The 17773-nt window shown below is 45.3% G+C and overlaps 1 protein-coding gene across 1 annotated transcript; it reads left to right on the plus strand.

The window, feature by feature from the left end:
* Window positions 1-5936: 5936 nt before the first annotated feature.
* LOC308369852 (thread biopolymer filament subunit alpha) lies at window positions 5937-16485 on the plus strand (the record flags this gene model as incomplete). Its single annotated transcript, XM_080844395.1, has 10 exons — window positions 5937-6485; window positions 7274-7485; window positions 8242-8302; window positions 8440-8535; window positions 8785-8961; window positions 11937-12062; window positions 12272-12385; window positions 12658-12764; window positions 13131-13258; window positions 16259-16485. 10 exons carry the CDS (start codon window positions 5937-5939, stop codon window positions 16483-16485), a joined length of 1797 nt encoding a protein of 598 aa, XP_080700521.1.
* Window positions 16486-17773: the final 1288 nt, after the last annotated feature.

Consider the following 17773-nt stretch of genomic DNA (forward strand, 5'->3'; position numbering starts at 1 on the left):
AACCTGTAAGGTCTGTGCTCTGTCTCTGTCTTGTTTCCTTGTATGTATCCCTTGTGTGTCATGTGATCTTTGTCTAGTCATTGTGCTTCCTTGTTCCCACCATGTGCTTTCCACCATGTGCTTTCCTTTGTTTGTTTGTGTCTGCCATGTGCCCTTGTTGTTGTCCGTGTGTCCACCCCTCACCTGTACCCAATCATCACCTGGTTTGTTTGTCTTATTGGTTTCTCCTGTGTCCTGTTAATTTCCCTTGTTAAGTCCACCTGTGTCTCATTGTCTGCCCTGCCTTGATTGTTATCACCTGTCCTTTGTTATCTGTTGTGTGTGTGTATATAGTCCATGTGTTCTTGTCTCTCGTTGCGTTGTCATCAGATTTGTTACGTGTTTGTTTCTCTGTGTCTCCGCCGTGGTTCCTCCGTGTTCCCATTGTTTAAATTAAGTTTGTCGTGTTGCCAACCCTGGACTGTATTTGACTTCTCTTTTGCCTTGCCCATTTGGATTTGTTTGCCTGCTGTTGGACATGTTTCACGGAATCTGTTTCCTGCTTGACTTTACCAATGCAGCTGAAGGTTCACTTACTTTTGAAAATACACTAATTCCATGTTTCATGTAGTTTTTTGGCTACTCAAACAATTCCCTCTAAAGAAGTACATGCAAATGATAAACATAAACCTGACATTTCATCTATGGAAAATTGGTGATGAAAATAATGAAACATCATGGTAAAACAACAGAAAACTCTTAACTGCTCAAGGGGTTCACATACTTTCAAGTGGCACTGTATGTGAAAGTGTTGGACACCTATGTGATAGTGTTGGACAATGTCAGTTTCCACCGAGCTGCTCTGGAAAGGGAATGGTTCAACATCAATAGTCAGTTTATGACCTTATACCTCCCTCCATATTCGCCTTTCCTGAATGCGATTGAGGAGTTTTTCTCCTCATGGAGATGGAAAGTGTATGATAGACAACCCTACACCAGAGTTAATCTGCTGCAAGACATGGAATTAGCCTAGGTGAGGAATCATGTCAGGGCTGGATACGTTACACAAGAGGCTTCTTCCCCTGTTGCCTCGAGAGAGAATATTGCTTGTGATGACAACAAAGTGCTTAGGCCTGAACCCAGCCCAAAGACAAGAAGAAGCACATTGATTATTGAAGTTGCATGTGTTTAATTTGCATCAACGTGAACATGAAACTTATACTACAAACAGACACTAGATAGCAGTGTAGCACATTCTCCTCTCTCCATTTTGCTCTCCATTCCTCTCTCCATTTTAATCTGAAGCAGCCTACTGGTTAAAAAACTGCCCTAGTGAGGTGAAGCAGCCTACTCTCTTACCCTGGTGAGGTGAAGAAGCCTACTCCCCAACTTAACCCGACTGGTTAAGGTATCCAGCATTTACTGCCACATGATATCAAACTTACCCAGAAAAGCCTTTCAGGATCCTGCTCTCTCCGTTTTGTGCTTGTCTATTGTATCATGTGCTTCTTGTGTGTGCTGGTTATGCCATGTGTTTCTTGTGTGTGTTGGTTATGCCATGTGTTTCTTGTGTGTGTTGGTTATGCCATGTGTTTCTTGTGTGTGTTGGTTATGCCATGTGCTTCTGGAGTGTGTTGGTTATGCCATGTGCTTCTGGAGTGTGTTGGTTATGCCATGTGCTTCTGGAGTGTGTTGGTTATGCCATGTGCTTCTGGAGTGTGTTGGTTATGCCATGTGCTTCTGGAGTGTGTTGGTTATGCCATGTGCTTCTTGTGTCTGTTGGTTATGCCATGTGCTTCTTGTGTCTGTTGGTTATGCCATGTGCTTCCCTGTGTTCGTTTATTATTTCCATGTGCTCCTTGGTTGTCATTCTGAGCTCCGCCCCCACCTGCCTTCAACCACGTCCTGTTTTTTCCATCACCTACCGCACCTGCCCTGTTAATCACCTGGTTTGTTTCCCTGATTGGATTCTCCTGTGTCTTATTGAATCCCCTGGTTAAGTTCACCTGTGTCTTGTTGTCTAGTTCCCCCTCTGTTCAGTCTGACCTGTGTCCTCTGTCGGTTCGTAAGTTTAAATGTCCTGTCTCAAGTATGGTGAGATTCTCTGTCCTGTAGCCGTGTTCTTTCCCGTATTCCATATTTACCGTGCTTTCCTGTTTTATGTGTTTTTGCCCTGCTCTATGGATTCTGTATTTCTGGTGTTTTTGGAATCCTGAGTTTTTGCCCAGATCTTCTGTGTTTATGAGAATAAATTCTAAATTTGTTGATTTGGGTCCTTTTCCAGGCGAACCCTAACAAGACCTTTGAACAATTGGACTGGACAGAGTTACCATGGACACCATGATGTGTATGACAATGACTGGATAGGGTAAGGGTTACCATGGACACCATGATGTGTATGACAATGAAAATTAGGTTTTCTAATCATTGCCAGGGCGGAGCTCAGACTGAAGAAAAGACTCAGAAGTATCATAGTGGTCAATATGAAGTAGGAAGTGTAATAATTTGTATTCGATTTGAATCGTGGATCTAACTCTCATCAACCAATTACCTGGTCAATGAAAGCAAGCCCACACACACACACACACACGTGGACCTAACTCTCATCAACCAATTACCTAGGTCAATGAAAGCCAGCCCATGCATGATGCTTGATGGCAGCCATAGCACTTCTTTCAGCGTAGGAGTTGCAACTCTTCATGAGTAAAAGTACTCTTAGTGGTAATATAAAATCTATATACAAAAGATAAACATGCACTCTAGCCTCACATCAGCCATATGCTCTCTCTCCGTCTTAACCTCTATCACAGGGGTACTCAATAGGCGGACCGCAGTCCAGATCCGGACCCAGACGCAATAAAATTTGGACCGAAGCCAAAATCAACATTCTAATTTAAACATGACCCAAGTGAGTTTACATTGGTGCATAATTCAGCGCTATATATTTTTCCCCTACTCTTCTGTGTCCAATCCAGAGGTCCAATCAGGAGCTGTAATAACAACATCACGATGCAACTCACTCACTCAATGTTGGCCGCAAGCTCTGTGGGTCAAGCAGGGTAACAACGCGGGCCGATAGATTTGTGAACGGTATCTTTTCTCAGCAAATGCAAATCATGGCGTGCTTGAAACCTGACAAAAAAGCGAAAAGTTGATTCCAAAAATTGCGAACTTAAGACAGATTGGACTGATAAGAATGCATTTGTGCTGCTTGTGAGGAGCACAAAAACGATGTGTTCAATCTGCAACGAGATGGGTTGCCCTTGTCATAAGTGTTGTGAACACCTCCACACCTTTTATGCCCAAGTTTAAACCACAAAAAGTGTCACCTTTCACACAAATGAGGCCAGACCGCATCACCTTTGGTGCATAGTTTGAAAGTTTTTGTTGGAGTTATGTTTTTGGATTTTGACCATCACTGTTCCGGACCCTGGACTGAATGGAAATTTGGCGAGTGGACCTTTTGGGTTTCTAATTGAGTACCCCTGCTCTATCATATATAATTTATTAACTGTCATTCGGCTAAGGTTAGGGTAAGGCTTCAATACATCTTGTCTCAAAGGTATGATCCATTATCAGCGTGTGTGTGTGTGTGTGTGTGTGTGTGTGTGTGTGTGTGTGTGTGTGTGTGTGTGTGTTTGTGCATGATCCATTAGGGTTAAGGTTGGGCTCTCCTGCAGGGATCATGTGTGATATGTGTGATGTGTTCATACCTGACGGCAGGTGCTTTTTATTTTCACAGTTCCTTCAGAGGCCAGTGTGTGTGTCTACATGAGTGTGATGTATTCGAACATCTGCTCTTAGGCTGTCAAGTGCTGAGGTAATTTATGAGGCTCTTTTTTGGTCACACACACATACATACACTCACACACTCATACACATACAAACACACACACACACACACACACACACACACATATACATACACACACACACACACACACACACACACATATACATACGCACACACACACACACGCACACACACTCACACACATACAACCACAAACACACACACACGTACACGCACTCACACACATACATATGCACACACTCACACACACACACACACACACACACACACACACACACACAGCAGTTTGCACACACACACACACACACACACTCACACTTACACACACACGCACATGCTCACATAATCACACATGCTGACATAACACCCTGATAGCTGAAATCATCTCTTGGAATTAGGCTCTTTTTTCAGTCACACACACTCACAAACACACACTTATATAATATCCAAATCATCTTTACTTTTACAGCAAAGATGAATTGATGTTCTCTTTTTTTCATTTTACAGATCTATTTCAATTATATTGTTATACTGTTGACCCATTCATTTCTTTTTATGGATTGAGTTAAATTAAATGAAATTAAATGTTATAATGTATGTAGCACCATTAACAGTAGACTTTCTCTTAAAGTACTTTACTAAGGACAAGGCCTGAACCACCTAGAGCACACGGCGACGGTGCCAAAGAACCCATGGGGCACAAATGTGGCAGATGGACATACAGGTTGGCACACATGGGGCATATATGGTATACAGGTTGGCACAAATGGGCCAGCTGTACATTCAGGTTGGCACAAATGGGGCAGATGTTCATACAGGTTGGCATACATGAGGCAGTTATACATATACAGGTTGGTGTGTGTGTATGTCTGTCTATGTGTGTGCAAGTTAGAGTGTGTGTGTGTGTATGTGTCTATGTCTGCGTATGTGTGTGCAAGTGAGGGTGTGTGTGTGTGTGTGTCTGCCTGTATATGTGTGTGCAAGTCAGAGTGTGTGTGTGTATGTCTGTCTTTGTGTGTGCAAGTTAGAGTGTGTGTGTGTGTGTGTGTGTGTGTGTGTGTGTGTTTGTATGTCTGTGTGTGTGTGTGTGTGTGTGTCTGCCTGTATATGTGTGTGCAAGTCAGAGTGTGTGTGTGTATGTCTGTCTTTGTGTGTGCAAGTTAGAGTGTGTGTGTGTGTGTGTGTGTGTTTGTATGTCTGTCTATGTGTGTGCAAGTTAGAGTGTGTGTGTGTGTGTGTGTGTGTGTGTGTGTGTGTGTGTGTGTGTGTGTTTGTATGTCTGTCTATGTGTGTGCAAGTCAGAGTGTGTGTGTGTGTCTGTCTGTGTGTGTGCAAGTTAGAGTGTGTGTTATTGTGTATATATGTGTGTGTGTGTGTGTGTGTGTATCTGTCTGTGAGTGTGCATGTATGTGTGTCTGTGTGTGTGTGTATGTATGTCTGTGTGTGTGTGTGTGTGTGTGTATGTATGTCTGTGTGTGTGTGTGTGTGTATGTATGTCTATGAGTGTGTGTGTGTGTGAGTGTAATTTGTCATTGAGAGTGTACATGTATGTGGGTGTGAGTGTAATTTGTCATTGAAAGTGTACATATATGTGTGAGTTTTTGAGTAACAACCTTTAACCTTTTGCCTTTGTGTGTGTGTGTGGTTCATGTTAGAGCCTTAAGGATGGACGCTAGTTGTGTAGTCTTGATTGACATTGGCAGTGTGTGTGTGTGTGTGTGTGTGTGTGTGTGTGTGTGTGTGTGTGTGTGTGGTTCATGTTAGAGCCTTAAGGATGGACGCTAGTCGTGCAGTCTTTATTGTCAGGTTGATGGATTTAAGGAGCAGGTGAGCTATGAGCAGAACTCTCCTGTAGGCTGTTGGAGTGTGCGGCGTGTAAGAGTGTGTGCGGTGTGTGCTGAGCGTGTGCCGAGTGTGTGTGCGGTGTGTAAGAGTGTGTGCGGTGTGTAAGAGTGTGTGCTGAGCGTGTGCCGAGTGTGTGTGCGGTGTGTGCTGAGTGCTGTGTCACAGACACACCCGCTTTCCTCAGCATAAAAGCCCAGACAGAGCTGCCACTAGCCCAGCACCGAGAGAGCTGCACCTGACAGAGCTGCTTCAGTCGTAACTCCCTGTGTCTCTTCTCTCTTCCTCTGCAGCTGCAGTGATGGCAGACTCAGCCCGTCTCAGCGGAGGCGCTGTGCGCTTTGGCGCCACCTACAGTGGAAACAAGTTATTTTCCCGGGCGTCTGGGATGTCCTCCGGCGGCGCCTCTTATGCGCGCTCCCTCGGGGCCGGTCTGGGAGGGGGTGGTGGGGGGGCGTCCCTCGGCCTGCGGTTGGGTCTGGGCGCCGGGGGGGGGATGGGAATGGGATTTGGGTCCGCCGGGGCGGCAGGGGGTGGAGGGGGCTCCCGGGGGGCTGCAGGGTTCCGTATGGGCGTGGCTCCACTGCGAGCTCGGCTGGGTGGTAAAGTGTTTAAGATCGGAGGGTATGGATTCAACCCCGCCTTCTTAGGGGCAGGCAGTGCTGGGGGTGCGGGGGCAGCTGGGGCCGGAGGGGTGGGGGGGGGAGCAGGAGGGGCGGGGGGGGCTGTAGGGGCCGTTCCCATGCTGGACCCCTCACTGCCATCGCTGGACACGGTGCAGGTGACCCGACTCAGAGAGAAGGAGGAGCTGCAGGCCCTTAACGACAAGTTTGCCTCCTTCATCGACAAGGTGGGAGCAGGGCGCATGTGTGTGTGTGTGTGTGTGCGTGTGTGACAGTGGGATAGTCTGTGTGTGTGTATATTGGTAAGAATGGTTAACACAGTGTGTATCTAAGAGAGACTGTGTGTGTGTGCAGAGAAAGAATGTGTGTGTGCAGAGAGAGAGTTTGTGTGTTTTTGTGTGTGTGTGTGTGTGCAGAGAGAGTGTGTTTGTGTGTGTGTGTGCAGAGAGAGAGTGCGTGTGTGTGTGTGTGTGTGTGTGTGTGTGTGTGTCTGTGTATGTACAGCTGGCATAACCCCCCTCCCTCATTCTCCTTCCCTCCCTCTCTTCGTTACCCTCCTGCTTTCTAACTCTCCCTCTCCCCCCTCTCTCTCTCCCCCTCTCACTCCCCCCCCTCTCTCTCTCTCCTTCTCCCTCTCTCTCTCCCTCTCTCGCCCTCTCTCTCCCTCTCTCTGACTCCCCTCTCTCTCTCTCTCACACTCTCTCACTCCCTCTCTCTCTCTCCCTCTCTCTCCCCCTCTCTCACTCACTCTTCCTCTCTGTATCATTCTCTCCCTATCTCTCTCCCCCCTCTCTTTCTCCCTCTCTCCCCTCTCACTCCCCCCTCTCTCTCTCCTTCTCCCTGTCCCTCTCTCTCTCCCTCTCTCGCCCTCTCCCCCCCCCTCTCTCTCTCGCCCCCTCTCTCTCTCTCTCACTCCCCTCTCTCGCCCTCTCCCCCCTTCTCTCTCTCTCTCGCCCCCTCTTTCTCTCTCTCTCTCTCTCACTCCCCACTCTCTCTCTCCCTCTCTCTCTCCCAGGCCCGCTCCCTGGAGCAACACAATGCGGTGCTGAAGGCCAAGATCTCCATGTTCACCAACCCTGACCAGGGGGGTCCAGCCAGCGCGTCCATCCTGCTGACGTCAGCCATCGGGTCCTACAAGGGCCAGATCGACTCCCTGAACGCCACGAAAGAGGCCGCCATCGCAGAGATCCAACACTACAAGAGCATCATTGAAGACGTCACGGCAAGGTGGGTGTGTGTGGGTGCGTGTGTGTATGTGTGTGTTTGTGTGTGTGTGTGTGTGTGTGTGTGTGTGTCACTTAAGAGGCCATCATCACAGAGATCCAACACTACAAGAGCATCATTGAGGACGTCATGGCCAGGTGTTATGATCAAGCATATTAATTATCATCACTAAAGATGGAATGTGTGTGTGCGTGTGTGTGTGAGCGAGTGCATGCATGTGTGCTTGAGTGAGTGAGTGTGTGTATGTATGTACTGTATGTGTGTGATTGATTGAGTGAGTGAGTGAGTGAGTGAGTGAGTGAGTGAGTGAGTGAGTGAGTGAGTGAGTGAGTGTGTGTGTGTGATATTCATGTCTGTGCATGAGCATGAGGGAATATGAGCATTCCACTGGAGATGCAGCTGACAGATAATCTGACACAGGAAGTACATGGACTGGGAATGGTGTTTGCTTGTAATTGTGTGTTAATGTTTATGTGTGTGAGAGTCAGTGTGTGTGTTTGTGTGTGTGTGTGTGTGTGTGTGTGTGTGTGTGTGTGTGTGTGTGTGTATTTATTAAGGTTAGGATTAGAATAGAATGTTTGTGAACAGTTAAGGTTAGGATTAGAATAGAATGTTTGTGAATAGTTAAGGTTAGAATGAGAATAGAATGTTTGTGGACAGTTAAGGTTAGGATTAGAATAGAATGTTTGTGGACAGTTAAGGTTAGAATGAGAATAGAATGTTTGTTAACATACACGGTGTGATTGCCTGTCTATTCAGGTACGAAGACGAGACAGCACAAACAAAGACTCTAGAGATTGACTGGACCAATCTGAAGGAGGCAAGATTATTATTATTATTGGTGTTGTTGTTGTCATGTTTATCACCCCTTATAATACTTCAGTATTTGACTAACGGAATTAAATAAAGACTGACTGTATAGCAGATAAAACAGTGTGTGCAATTCTCCGTGTGCAGGAAGTGGATAACCTCTACTTGTCCATCTTCGAGCTGCAAACTAGTATCAGTGGGCTGGAAGACCAGATCGGCTTATCCAAACAGGTTTACGATGCAGTAAGTACAGTATGAATGTGACACCTGGTCTTCCACATATTTGCAACCAATGGCTTTTTCATGCATAAGATAATTATTGATCTATATCCATATTTGTTTGATATAAAAAGGCCTATTGGTTGCTAGAGAGAAGCTACTGCAAGGGTTAGGGTTAGAGTGAGAGTGTTGTTTCACTGCTACACGTCAATTAATAAAACATGTTTTTTGTGTTTTTAGTTTTTGACAGCTTTTGGGTTTACTCTTTCACAGAAAGTTAAGGAGGTCAGAAACATTGTGACAGGCAGTGTGAAATCAGCCGTGTCCATTTCAGTGGACAATGCCGCCCAGGCACAAGACCTGACGTCAGCTTTGGCCGAAGTGAGGACGCACTACGAAGCCCTCGCCCAGCACAGCAAGCAAGACGCTCTACTATCCGTCCAGGACAGCGTGAGTTTCTATTTGTCTAGGACAGCGTGAGTTTCTATCAGTGTAGGACAGCGTGAGATTCTATCAGTGTAGGACAGCGTGAGTTTCTATCAGTGTAGGACAGCGTGAGTTTCTATCCGTCTAGGACAGCGTGAGTTTCTATCCGTCTAGGACAGCGTGAGGTTTCTATTTGTCTAGGACAGCGTGAGTTTCTATCAGTGTAGGACAGCGTGAGTTTCTATCCGTCTAGGACAGCGTGAGTTTCTATTTGTCCAGGACGGCGTGAGTTTCTATCCGTCTAGGACAGCGTGAGTTTCTATCCGTCTAGGACAGCGTGAGTTTCTATTTGTCTAGGACAGCGTGAGTTTCTATCAGTGTAGGACAGCGTGAGTTTCTATCCGTCTAGGACAGCGTGAGTTTCTATTTGTCCAGGACAGCGTGAGTTTCTATCCGTCTAGGACAGCGTGAGTTTCTATCCGTCTAGGACAGCGTGAGTTTCTATTTGTCTAGGACAGCGTGAGTTTCTATCAGTGTAAGACAGCATGAGTTTCTATCAGTGTAGGACAGCATGAGTTTCTATCAGTGTAGGACAGCGTGAGTTTCTATCTGTGTAGGACAGCGTGAGTTTCTATCTGTGTAGGACAGCGTGAGTTTCTATCTGTGTAGGACAGCGTGAGTTTCTATCTGTGTAGGACAGCGTGAGTTTCTATTTGTCTAGGACAGCGTGAGTCTCTATCAGTGTAGGACAGCGTGAGTTTCTATCCGTCTAGGACAGCGTGAGTTTCTATCCGTCTAGGACAGCGTGAGTTTCTGTCAAGGACAGTGTGAGTTTATGTCAGTCCAGGACAGTTTAAGTTTCTATCAGTCCAGGACAGTTTGAGTTTCTATCTGTCCTGGACAGCGTGAGTTTCTATCTGTGTAGGACAGCGTGAGTTTCTATCCGTCTAGGACAGCGTGAGTTTCTGTCAAGGACAGTGTGAGTTTATGTCAGTCCAGGACAGTTTGAGTTTCTATCAGTCCAGGACAGTTTGAGTTTCTATCTGTCCTGGACAGCGTGAGTTTCTATCTGTGTAGGACAGCGTGAGTTTCTATCCGTCTAGGACAGCGTGAGTTTCTGTCAAGGACAGTGTGAGTTTATGTCAGTCCAGGACAGTTTGAGTTTCTATCAGTCCAGGACAGTTTGAGTTTCTATCTGTCAAGGACAGTGTGAGTTTATGTCAGTCCAGGACAGTTTGAGTTTCTATCCGTCTAGGACAGTTTGAGTTTCTATTTTTCTAGGACAGCGTGAGTTTCTATCTGTGTAGGACAGCGTGAGTTTCTATCAGTGTAGGACAGCGTGAGTTTCTATTTGTCCAGGCAGCGTCAGTTTCTGTCCATGACAGCGTGAGTTTCTATCTGTGTAGGACAGCGTGAGTTTCTATCTGTCTAGGGCAGCCAGAGTTTCTATCTGTGTAGGACAGTTTGATTTTCTATTTGTCCAGGACAGCGTGAGTTTCTATTTTTCTAGGACAGCGTGAGTTTCTATCTGTGTAGGACAGCGTGAGTTTCTATCTGTGTAGGACAGTTTGATTTTCTATTTGTCCAGGACAGCGTGAGTTTCTATTTTTCTAGGACAGCGTGAGTTTCTATCTGTGTAGGACAGCGTGAGTTTCTATTTGTCCAGGCAGCGTGAGTTTCTGTCAAGGACAGTGTGAGTTTATGTCAGTCCAGGACAGTTTGAGTTTCTATCAGTCCAGGACAGTTTGAGTTTCTATCTGTCAAGGACAGTGTGAGTTTATGTCAGTCCAGGACAGTTTGAGTTTCTATCCGTCTAGGACAGTTTGAGTTTCTATTTTTCTAGGACAGCGTGAGTTTCTATCTGTGTAGGACAGCGTGAGTTTCTATCAGTGTAGGACAGCGTGAGTTTCTATTTGTCCAGGCAGCGTCAGTTTCTGTCCATGACAGCGTGAGTTTCTATCTGTGTAGGACAGCGTGAGTTTCTATCTGTCTAGGGCAGCCAGAGTTTCTATCTGTGTAGGACAGTTTGATTTTCTATTTGTCCAGGACAGCGTGAGTTTCTATTTTTCTAGGACAGCGTGAGTTTCTATCTGTGTAGGACAGCGTGAGTTTCTATCTGTGTAGGACAGTTTGATTTTCTATTTGTCCAGGACAGCGTGAGTTTCTATTTTTCTAGGACAGCGTGAGTTTCTATCTGTGTAGGACAGCGTGAGTTTCTATTTGTCCAGGCAGCGTCAGTTTCTGTCCATGACAGCGTGAGTTTCTATCTGTGTAGGAGAGCGTGAGTTTCTATCTGTCTAGGGCAGCGTGAGTTTCTGTCTAGGACAGCGTGAGTTTCTATCCGTCTAGGACAGCGTGAGTTTCTGTCTGTCCAGGAGAGCGTGAGTTTCTGTCCATGACAGTGTTAGTTTATATCTGTCCAGGAGAGTTTGAGTTTCTGTCTGTCTAGGACATCGTTAGTTTCTATCAGTCCGGGAGAGCTTAAGTTTATATCTCTTTTCTTTCACATCCTCATTTACTATTTCTCTAGTTTTCCTTTTTCATCTTGTTCACATCCTGTCACAGTATGTGTTGGCTGTTTGTTTTGAATGGGGGGTTGTGTGTGTGTGAGTATGTGAGTGTGTGTGTGACTATGTGTGTGTGTTCGTGTGTGTGTGGTGAGTGTGGTGGTGAAGTGATTAGCATCACTTCTTTACAAGTAGTTGACCCTAGTGTGATTCCCAATCTCTGCAGGTTGTCTGTTCGTGGCTTTGGATAAAAGTCTGCTAAATACCAGTGCCTTAACTAGGGTTAGTTGGTGTATGAGCGTGTCTGTTTGTGTGAGTGGGGCTGGTGTGTGTGTGTATGTGTGTGTGTGTACCAGTGCCTAACCTAGGGTTAGTTTGTGTGTGAGTGTGTGTGTGTGTGTGTACCAGTGCCTTACCTAGGGTTAGTCCAGCCCTTAATAAATAGTGGATCCATGGTGTGTCTGCAGTGTGATTGGCTAACAATCTCCACAGATCTCCATGATGTCACTATCCACCCAGCCAAGCACCCACACCCTCACCTCGGCCAAGGAGGAGTTACGGGTCTACAAACTCCAGATCGACTCCGTGCAGAGAGAGATCGACCGGCTCAAATCACTGGTAGGGTTGTCTGTTTCAGGTGTAGGGAGGTGTTCCTCTGTCTGTGTCACAACATTAGCTTCAAGTAGTAGAATTAAGCATGCTATAACTACAAACTATTTTTATAAGAATAAGAACACACCAAGAATTCGTCTGGCAAATTTGGAATTTTGATCTGATGACGCCATGCCCCTTAATTGATTGGTTGGTTTGATCTGATGACTTTCCAGAACATTCAGCTGGAGTCACAGGTGGAGGAGGCGGAGTCTCACTCGAGCGCACACACAGAGACGTACCAGGAGCAGGTGATGACACTCAAATCCCAACTGGATGACCTCCGCAAGGTACCTCTACGTCCTCTGTGTATACCTGTCCGGCTGTCTGTCTGTCTATGTTTTTAGAGATGTGTGTATGTGACTGTGCATTTATATCCATGCTTATAGCATAGCTGGATGAACTTGATGAAGTTAATGCACTACTGTGAGTTCTACAGATACTACTGTGAGTTCTACAGACACTGTGTGCTCTGTGTGTGTGTGTATGACAGACACTCTCCTTGTACATATTCACATTGTTGCAACCCCTGCAACGTCAATCCTCTCTGTGTTTGTTCAAGCAAATCACCCACTACGGCCAGGAGTACCAAGAGTTGCTGGCCAGTAAAATGTCTCTGGATGTGGAGATCACCGCCTACAGAGGCCTCCTGGATGGAGAGGAGACCAGGCAAGACACACACGCACACACACACACACACAGTCACACACACACACACACACACACACACACAGTCACATGACACACGACTTCAGTAAAGCTCCTGGATGGAGAGGAAACCAGGCAAGACGCACACATAGTCACATGACCTGACAAAGGCAAGTCCATCGGTCAGCCAGGGAGACCGCTAGCTGTTTAGTTTAGGTGGTGATCTGCATACGATTCTCTGCAATTTCTTCCTCACACTGAAGTCTGGAGGCGGCATGACTGTCCATATGGGGTTAGGGTTGCTGATGTGTGTGTGTGTGTGTGTGTGTGTGTGTGTGTGTGTGTGTGTGTGTGTGTGTGTGTGTGTGTGTGTGTGTTCTTCCTCAGACTGAAGTCTGGAGGCGGCGTGACTGTCCATATGTCTAAAACAGTCTCTGGAGGGGGCGGAGCTTCAGGAGCTGGTATGGGATTGGCTGCTGGAGGAGGCGGAGGAGGAGGTGGAGGCTACGGATTGGGTACATTATCTATCAGTCTTGCTTTTGATCAACCTATTTCACAGAGTCTACCCATCTGGCAATCTCTGTATGTGTATAACCTATATAATCGGCAACTAAAATACCTATTTAGAACTACAGTCATGGACAAAAATGTTGGCACCCCTGCACTTCTGTCAGATAATGCACCACTACTCCCAGAAAAGTGTTGCAATTACAAATGTTTTTGTATTCACATGTTTATTTACTTAGTTTGCATTGGAAAAACACAAAAAATCTGAGAAATAATGCCAAATCTGACTTTATTCCACATAAAACTCAAAAAAGGGCCGGACAAAATTATTGGCACCCTTAAGAAATAATTGTATTTTAAGCATGAAATGCTCCTTTAATCTTTATTTAAACTCACCTATGGCGAGCCACAGATGCTGGTAATATAGAAATCACATTTGCAACCAGTTAAAATGGAGCAAAGTTGACTCAACCTGTGTGTTGTGTGTCTGTGTATACCGCGCTGAGCATGGGGAAAAGAAAGAAGAGCAAAGAATTGTCTGGGGATTTGAGAACCAAAATTGTAGAAAAGCATGGACAATCTCAAGGCTACAAGTCCATCTCCAGAGATCTTAATGTTCCTGTGTCCACTGTGTCGCAGTGTCATCAACAAGTTTACAGCCCATGGCATTGTCACTAACCTCCCTGGATGTGGAAGGAAGAAAAAATTGATGACAGAATGCAACAAAAGATTGTTTGAATGGTGGATAAATAACCTAGAACAACTTCCAAATAAATTCAAGCTACCCTGCAGACAAATGGTACAACGGTGTCAGCTTGCACTATCCGTCGCCATTTGAATGAAATGGGATGCTATGGTAGGAGACCCAGAGGACCCCACTGCTGACACAGAGACGTAAAAAAAAGCCAGACTTGAGTTTGACAAAACTTTCTTGGGGATGCCAAAATCATTCTGGCAGAACGTCCTGTAGATAGATGAGACCAAAGTAGAGCTCTTTTGTAAAGCAGTTTATAGACAATGAAATGAGGCCTTCAAAGAAAAGAACACGGTCCCTACAGGCTAATATAGTGGAGCTGGACCGATGTTTTGGACTTGCTTTGCTGCTTCTGGAACCTGATGCCTTGACTGTGTGCATAGCATCAGGAAATCTGAGGACTACCCAATAATTTTTGGGCGTAATGGAGGGCCCAGTGTCAGAAAGCTGGGTCTCCGTCAGAGGACATGGGTCTTCCAGCAGGACAATGACCCATATGTAGCGGATATAAAAGTACTCCCTCACGCGTTGTGTCTTTTTGGCTATCCAGCCGTTTATTCTGAAGAACAGAATCAGTGTGTCTCAGTTTCACATTCAGCTCCACACTAGTTACAGGCTACTCAAGACTGGGGCGATACACATAAAATACACAATAAGGCGAAAGTTGTAAACTGTACCTGAAGAACAGAATCAGTGTGTCTCAGTTTCACATTCAGCTCCACACTATAAAACCAAAAATGAATGATAGAAGCTTTAGCCACTACAACCACACCAGCAAGCTAACGCAACGTGGTTAGCTATCACTTTGCAGCTAAAACTAAAGAAACAAAACAAAATGGTCTCTAATATAAAATGAGAGACCTCCCGTTTGGGTTTAAATGCATCCATACTAAATTATCCCAAATACAATTACAGTTACTATTACAAATATTTAAACACATTAATCTAACTAAAGTGGAGCTCAGCATATGCGACTTACCTAGTTACAGGCTACTCAAGACTGGGGATAGTCGGTAAGAACGTGCCCCCCAAGTCTACAGAATTGCACCAATAGATGGCGCTCATGTTACATAATAAAAACTCTATCTTGCTAGCCAAATGAAAAGTTATCTTTAAATGGCAAGTGGAATTATTAACTCCGCTACACATAGCACACTTCAAAAAGTACCCAGAAATGGCAAAGACAAAGCACTGGAGAGTTCTGAAGTGTCCGAGATGAGTCCAGATCTTAATCCCATAGCACAACTGGGGCATGATCTCAAATCAGTAGTTGGGAGAAGGCACCCTTCAAATGTGAGCAACCTGGAGCAGTTGGCAAAAGAAGAGTGGTCCGAAATTCCAGTAGAGAGGTATAAGACACCTCATTAATGGTTACAGGAAGCAATTGATTTCAGATATTTGTATTTCTTTATTCTTAACCCATTATAAAGTTGAGGGTGCCAATAGTTTTGTCTGGCCCTTTTTTGAGTTTTATGTGGAATAAAGTCAGATTTGGCATTATTTCTCAGATTTTTTGTGTTTTTCCAATGCAAACTAAGTAAATAAACATGTGAATACAAAAACATTTGTAATTGCAACACTTTTCTGGGAGTAGTGGTGAAGTGCAGGGGTGCCAACATTTTTGTCCATGACTGTATGTACAGTACATGAACAACAGAACGCTAGCCCCAGCCTGCTGTGAGGGGTTAGCTAACTCCATTGGGGTATCAGCTAGCTGTCAAGGGTTAGCTAACTCCATTGGGGTATCAGCTAGCTGTTAAGGGTTAGCTAACTCCATTGGGGTATCAGCTGGCTGTTAAGGGCTAGCTAATTCCATTGGGGTATCAGCTAGCTGTTAAGGGTAAGCTAACCCCATTGGGGTATCAGCTAGGGTTAGCTGACTCCATTGGGGTATCAGCTAGCTGTAAAGGCCTAGCTAACTCCATTGGGGTATCAGCTAGCTGTTAAGGGTTAGCTAACTCCATTGGGGTATCAGCTAGGGTTAGCTAACTCCATTGGGGTATCAGCTAGCTGTTAAGGGTTAGCTAACTCCATTGGGGTATGAGCTAGCTGTTAAGGGTTAGCTAACTCCATTGGGGTATGAGCTAGCTGTTAAGGGCTAGCTAACTCCATTGGGGTATCAGCTAGCTGTTAAGGGCTAGCTAACTCATTCATATAAAACTCACTAGTGAGGTTCATGACCACCTAACCCTAACCCACCCAGCTTTGACCCTCATTGCTCTTTTCTGTCATCCCTCTCTCCTCGTCTCTACAGGTCTTGGTCTTGGAGGAGGTCTAGGAGGCGGTCTGGGAGGAGGTTTCGGAGGAGGTTTTGGCGCTGGTCTAGGAGGCGGTTTTGGCGCTGGAGGAGGCGGGTTCGGTTCAGGACTCGGAGGGGGGGGGTCTTTTGGGGGCAGCAGCTACTTCTCCTCCAGCCTGAACAGCAGCGCATGTGAGTGTAACCACGGCAACCCTTTCTGTGTGTATCAGCAGCGCATGTGAGTTTGTACCCCGGGTTAGGGTTAGTGTGGATTACCCTAACCCTACTTACTGTCAGTGTGCACCTCACTCTAACCCTAACCCTCTCAAGAACTACTAACTGTGTGTGTGTGTCTCTCTCTCAAGAACTAACTGTGAGTGTCTCTCTCTCTCTCAAGAACTACTAACTGTAAGTGTCTCTCTCTCTCTCAAGAACTACTAACTGTAAGTGTGTCTCTCTCTCAAGAACTACTAACTGTGAGTGTGTCTCTCTCTCTCAAGAACTACTAACTGTGAGTGTCTCTCTCTCTCTCAAGAACTACTAACTGTGTGTGTGTGTGTGTGTGTGTGTGTGTCTCTCTCTCACGAACTACTATCTGTGAGTGTGTCTCTCTCTCGCTCAAGAACTACTAACTGTGTGTGTGTCACGCTCTCAAGAACTACTAACTGTGAGTCTGTCTCTCTCTCAAGAACTACTAACTGTGTGTGTGCGTCTCTCTCTAGTACTACTCACTGAATAAGACACCCTTATCTCTGGAAAGTTGTGATTTTCAAAATAATTTTCTTACCAACAACAATCTTACTAATCAAAATCATGTCTGTTTTTACAGTGTCTTCCACAGTCTACTGAAGACCCGAGAAATTACTTCTATTTTATGGCTGCACCCTGACTGAATGATGCCCATCCCTCTCTCTCTCTCTCTCTGTCTGTTTCTTTCTCTACACCCCTCTCTCCGAGAGCACCTCAATAAAACATTATGACACTACTACTTTGCTGTTCAGCGTGTTGAGAGAAACACAACCACAGCTCAGTGCTTTCAGGGTTAGATCAGAATCACTCTTTACTGTCACGGAGTGACATGCGCCTTTAGGTTTAAGACTAGGCGTGAGACTAGATCAATAAATCCCCTCATCACCAAAGCATTTAGCAGCCGACTGGTGAAGGCATCGGATCAGGGACACACACACACACAGGGTCACACACACACACACAGGGACAGAAGCAGCTCTCCTTTAAATCCTACAGAGGTTATGAAAACCATGTTAAAGAATCACTAGAAAACAAATATTTAAAATATACAGCACATATTTATTCATAAGTTGAATTAGAAAAAAAAGTAGAAACCAATATGAACAACTAAGGAGTACAATAAGGAAGTACAATTTACAAAAACATTGAAATTCACCAATTCAATTTACTAGTGTTCAGAGCCATACTTTGTGTTTAAAATCCAACTAACTCAAGTCATCATTTCACCAAGCAGCCCTATAATGTGCATACACTAAGTACTGCTGTACATTACAGCCTTAT

This window comes from Sprattus sprattus (genome assembly GCF_963457725.1).
Source record: "Sprattus sprattus genome assembly, chromosome: 1".
Classification (NCBI taxonomy): domain Eukaryota; kingdom Metazoa; phylum Chordata; class Actinopteri; order Clupeiformes; family Clupeidae; genus Sprattus; species Sprattus sprattus.